Source organism: Tupaia chinensis, unplaced genomic scaffold, assembly GCF_000334495.1.
Source record: "Tupaia chinensis unplaced genomic scaffold, TupChi_1.0 Scaffold000604_1, whole genome shotgun sequence".
Lineage (NCBI taxonomy): Eukaryota > Metazoa > Chordata > Mammalia > Scandentia > Tupaiidae > Tupaia > Tupaia belangeri.
This window is the reverse complement of record NW_006160122.1, coordinates 93,162-98,424: the sequence shown is the minus strand read 5'-3', so window position 1 is coordinate 98,424 and position 5,263 is coordinate 93,162. Positions and strand designations below refer to the sequence as shown.

Genomic DNA, 5,263 nt, shown 5'->3' with positions numbered 1-5,263 from the left:
GCCCGCGCCAAAAAAAAAAAAAAAAAAAAAAAAAAAAAAACCTCTCCAAAAAAAAAAAAGAATTATTTATTCTATTTTTATGTATTGTTATTCTTTAGTTTGACTAGAGAGAGACAGGGAGAGGGAGAAAGCAAGCCGCTAGGTCCAGGACTCAAACCGCAGTCAGCCATGTGGAGTCCAGCTCCCCAACCTCCATGCCACCTGCCAGTCCCAAGACACACTCGTTTCGGGGACCCGTAACGGGCACCAGCCAGCACCCGCTTCGTTCATGCGGTGCCGTCTTATTAGTGATCTGTGTCACTCTTTACAAGAGGAGGCGCCTCCACCAGCTTTCCCACGACTTTGTCTTGGGGAGGAAATGAGACTGGAGTGGCTGACACCCATGTAGTTGTGTCCTGCGTCCACCCCCTTTCTGGAAGCTGTTTAAAAGCTGTGAACTGTATGTACAAGTGGAAGGGGTCGGACAATGTCAGCATTTCCCGTTGACACCAGGTACAGCGTGAATCCACCCGCGGAAGCCAAGACGTCTACAGCCTCAGACAGCGCAGCCTCACGGACCCCGGTGAGCCCCTGCCCCCCGCCCTTCTCACAGCTCACAGCGTCTTCCTAGATACGGATGCCCGCGTGGACGGCTGAACGCGGGACGGCAGAGCTGGCCCACGGTCCCCGCGTTGTTTTCAGGCCTGGCCATTCAGCCTTACGTGGCCAGAGGTTTTAACTGTAGCTTTCCATGGAGGCTCCCAGTGAGCTGACTAACTGGGTGATTTGGGGCTCTGCTCAGCCCTGTAATTAAGCAGGAACTGCACACCAGGTCTGTGAAATAGCAGTTAGCGAAGGCCACGAGGCCGTGGTCGCTGAGGCCAGTCCTGCACGCGTGTGCATCTGTGGGCACATGCTGATGTTTAAAACTGCTCTCTGTAATGCTCCCCGAGTAGCAATGTGTGTCCAGGTCACGATGGGCATGAGTAAGACAGCAGTGCCGCCCCAAATTCCTTTCTCGCCAGTTCCCACCGACCAGCCTCCAGCTGGCTACGGGACGAACCATGGCATCTTCAGCTGTGGGACTCAGGGCCGACGCCCACATGGCCCCTTCCCGAAGGGATCGGAGTGCTCCGGAAAGGACAGCGGTAAAAACAGCGAAGTGAGGGGGAGGGCACAGGCCCGGCTATCCTGAGCCAAGCCCTGAGCCCAAGAATGCACGTTTTGTCCGGTGGGGCGCGGCCGGGGCCAGAAAGACTTTCTGAGGGGGTGCCGTTGAAGGGGGACCCAAGAGTGGTAAGATGCAGACTAGCAGAGGAGAAGGGGCGTGCGCACCAAGGCGGCAGGATGCGCAAAGGTACAGTGTCGGGGAAGCAGGCGGCAGTGTCCCCCCATGGCTAGGCCGCGGCGCAGTCCAGGCAGGCGGCAGGGATTTGACAGACAGAGCCTGATCGGGAAGGGGCTTAAGCAAATCAGTCTGTTCTCTAGACGGAGGCAGAGGGGCTCGTCCAGGCAAGGTAGAAAATTTCCCATCACTGGAGACAGGACGGAACAGGATCGGAGAAGCAGAGCTGTCAGCGGGGTTGGCGAGTAGACTGCCAGTGAGGGGAGCGGCCTCCAGGTGTACTCCCAACTGTCACCACCTGAGGGCGGTGTGGGCGCTCCTCTGGATGGGTGCCCTCAGACCCAGGGACTTCACTGGGGCCCCATACTTAATGACGAAGAGGAAGCAACGTTCTTCCCCTTCAAAGAGGAAGGTAGCTTGAAGGGAAGCGTGGATCCTGGGGGCCTTTCAGTCATCCCAAAACTATGAAGACCTCTGGTTTGTCGTGTTGCTAGACTCCCTCTGCTTCTGCTGTGGGTTATTTTTCTTTTGGTTAAGCCTGCTTTCTCCACTTTATCTGGACCCAAATCATTTAAACCGTTGCCATTTCGCCTTGTTTTATAATGCCTCCCTGGGTCTCTGGGGTCTTCACAGGAAATATGATCACTTTCGTGTGGCTAAAAAACATGCATTTATTTCTGCAGGAAAGCATTGCTCCAAACCCTCTTGCTAAGGAAGAGCTGAATTTGTTGGCCAGGCTGATGGGAGGAATGGAAATTAAGACACCCAGTGGCCCTGAGCCAGGATTCCGGCTGAATCTCTTTACCACTGATGAAGAGGAGGAGTATGTTTTAAACCTTTTTCTGTTGTTAAGTTTTGCTATAGGCCACACGTGATCACCAAAGAGAGCGAGAAAGGGCGAGTGAGGAACCGCCCCTACTGGGGGCGGCCATGCCATAATCCGTTCTCCTCTTAGGATTTTGGGCATGTATGCACAGGCCCCCAGTGTGTTTTTCAAGCTGCTGAGTCTAGGAGTCAAACCATGCAGTCAGCCATGTGGATCCGGTGCCCTAACTAGCACACCACCAGTTGGCTCACAAACGTGTTTCTTTAAAGACATAGATACACATCCTAAGTGAGAGTAGGACCCAGGAATAACAATGACAAGCCAGTGAACTTGTACATGCAGGTATAAAAACACAAATAAAAGACAACAAATGCAATGACCTAGTTAAAGGACCCACCAGGACCAAGTGGCCTGGACCTCCTGGAGTCACTGAGAAGAGTCTTGAGCTCTCTTGGCAGAGCGCAGCTGAGCGAGACGTGTTGAAAGCCGGGGCGGCCTGTTACGTAACCAGCTGGAGTGCGAAGCTTGATGTCTTCAGAATTAGGCAGTGTCACCCGAAATCAGCGTAACTCACTGAAAATCGTGCTGCACAGGCCCCCAGTGTGTTTTTCAAGCTGCTGAGTCTAGGAGTCAAACCATGCAGTCAGCCATGTGGATCCGGTGCCCTAACTAGCACACCACCAGTTGGCTCACAAACGTGTTTCTTTAAAGACATAGATACACATCCTAAGTGAGAGTAGGACCCAGGAATAACAATGACAAGCCAGTGAACTTGTACATGCAGGTATAAAAACACAAATAAAAGACAACAAATGCAATGACCTAGTTAAAGGACCCACCAGGACCAAGTGGCCTGGACCTCCTGGAGTCACTGAGAAGAGTCTTGAGCTCTCTTGGCAGAGCGCAGCTGAGCGAGACGTGTTGAAAGCCGGGGCGGCCTGTTACGTAACCAGCTGGAGTGCGAAGCTTGATGTCTTCAGAATTAGGCAGTGTCACCCGAAATCAGCGTAACTCACTGAAAATCGTGCAGCGCCTTACAGCTCACAGCACACTCCTGCATGCAATCCAGTGTGGTCCCCTCACAACCACACCTCGGGGTTACCTTCTGCTCCCCCTTCATTGAACGATGCTCCTCCTTCGCATTCGTGTGGCCGGTGCTGTGTTAGGTGCTGAGGACACAGACGGAGTGTGAGAGCTGACAAAGGCGCACACACACAAGTCTTCCAGCGCCACGCCACAAATGCGCTCATCGAGGACACAGTGGCCGGCTTTGCGCCCGCAGATGGAAGGAGCTGCCGTTCGATCTGGTCTTGGAGCTTGCCAAGCCGAGGCAGGGGGCAGACGTCCTTGGCAGAGCTGAGAATGTGGAAAGGCACAGGGACATAAAAGGGCTTGCTTTCTGGGGAGCAGTGTACAGCAGTTGAGGAGGGGTGGAAAATCGGTAGGAAATGCCAGAAGATTAACCAGGAAAAGAAAGGCTGTCAGATTAACGAGAGCCAGTACGCTGGGCTTCCTGGGAGAAACCCTAACCTTGCATGCTTTCTTTTCCATCTCGCCCAGACAAGCAGCACTAGCCAGCCAGGAAGAGCCGTCCTGTGAAGTCATCGACATACAGGCTACCCAGGTATTACGGGGGTCAGTCACACGGTCTGGTCCTATCGCCCCATCTTATAATCACCTCGAACTTCAAGGACCCCCTCTCCTTCCTGGTCAGCCTGACTGCACCCCTCTCCTGATAGACGGGCGAGCCCCGGCAGCGCGTCACCATGGTGGGACTGTCACGGCAGCCCTGCCAGCATGCCTTCCTCATTCCCTGCCACCTGGCCTTTCTCTTCCAGGACCCACAACGGGGAGAAGAGCTGGCCCGGATCATGGGAGAGTTCGAGATCACGGATGAGCCGAGGCGGAGCACCAGCAAGGGGGACGACCTGCTCGCCATGATGGACGAGCTGTAGTGGGGCCCCCCGGCACTCTGTGCCCTGCCGGGGAGGGGCTGCCTATGTGACCACCCTGGGAACATCCCAAGGTCCAAAGTGATGCTGCTAGTTTTCCGCTGAATGAGCCGTTAGCGCTCGTGCCTGTTGATGTCCTAGAACTGTGCCAGCCTCCCTCCGAGCGCACTTACCTTGAAGGCACACACATATACATATTTTCAGCAAAATATACTCTGCTTTGAAACTGGACCTTTCCCATGTTATTCGTGATTCTGCGGCAGCCACCCACAGCATCCAGGGCCGTAGGTGTGACCACCAGAGTCGGTGAAAGCACGCATTTGTCACCTTCAGGCTTACTTGTCATGCTCCTGCAAGGACCTTTACCTCACAGGCCTGGGCATCAGCAAAAACTTCCGGCCGCTCTGGGATGCATCCTGCCTGTGGGTTGGGCAGAAACCAGGGGGAAAGGCAGTTGTCTCAAACAGCCCAGGTCCAGTTCGGACAGCCTTGCCTCCCTGGCACTGGGAACGCCAGCCTCCAAGAGGCTGTTCTAGTCCATTCTCTGTTGCTTAATTCCCAGGTGTCTGGAATTGGGCGCTCTCTAAGAACAGGCGTGAGCCGGCTGCTTGGTGCAGTGGTAATGTGCTGCTCAAGAGGAGCTGGGTCCCTTGGGAACCAGCAGTTAGTGTCATGGCTATGTCGCTGGACTCCCACGTAGTCGACCGCGGTTTGCGTCCCGGACACGTCCTGGACCCGGTGGCTTAGAACTCACGCTGGGCGCATGTGCGTGCATGCCCAAGGTCCCAAGAGGAGAATGGAGGAGAAGGGATTGCGGCGTGGCCATCCCCCCTGGGGGATGATTTCTCACTTTCTGTCTCTATGTCTGTCTCTGGCGAGCGCACGTGCCCTATAGCGAAAACCTCTAAAAAAAAAAAAGAAAAAGAAAGAAGAAAGAAGAGCTGGATCCCACGCGGTGATTGCACGATTCGGATCCCAGCCCAGCTGGCGTGAAACACGAAGGGCGCGAAGCACACACACCCGAGTACCTGAGACCCAGTGGCCTGGAGGGCTGGAGGGAGGGGCCAGGGCGTGGCCAGACCCCATAGAGGACGCCCCTCTCGGTTGCTTTTATTCTTTTTTTTTTGGAGAGGTTTTCACTATAGGGTGCGTGCGCTCGCC

At 54.7% G+C, this 5,263-nt stretch overlaps 1 protein-coding gene across 1 annotated transcript in view; it reads left to right on the top strand.

Moving 5' to 3' along the window:
- Positions 1-4,333, top strand: part of OSCP1 (organic solute carrier partner 1) — a 36,352-nt gene extending 32,019 nt beyond the window's left edge. The window contains exons 7-10 of the mRNA XM_006158574.3: positions 493-562; positions 2,008-2,147; positions 3,711-3,774; positions 3,989-4,333. Of these exons, the coding sequence (XP_006158636.1) occupies positions 493-562; positions 2,008-2,147; positions 3,711-3,774; positions 3,989-4,105 (391 nt within the window). The 3' untranslated portion in view covers positions 4,106-4,333. The remainder of the gene's footprint in view (positions 1-492; positions 563-2,007; positions 2,148-3,710; positions 3,775-3,988) is intronic.
- Positions 4,334-5,263: the final 930 nt, after the last annotated feature.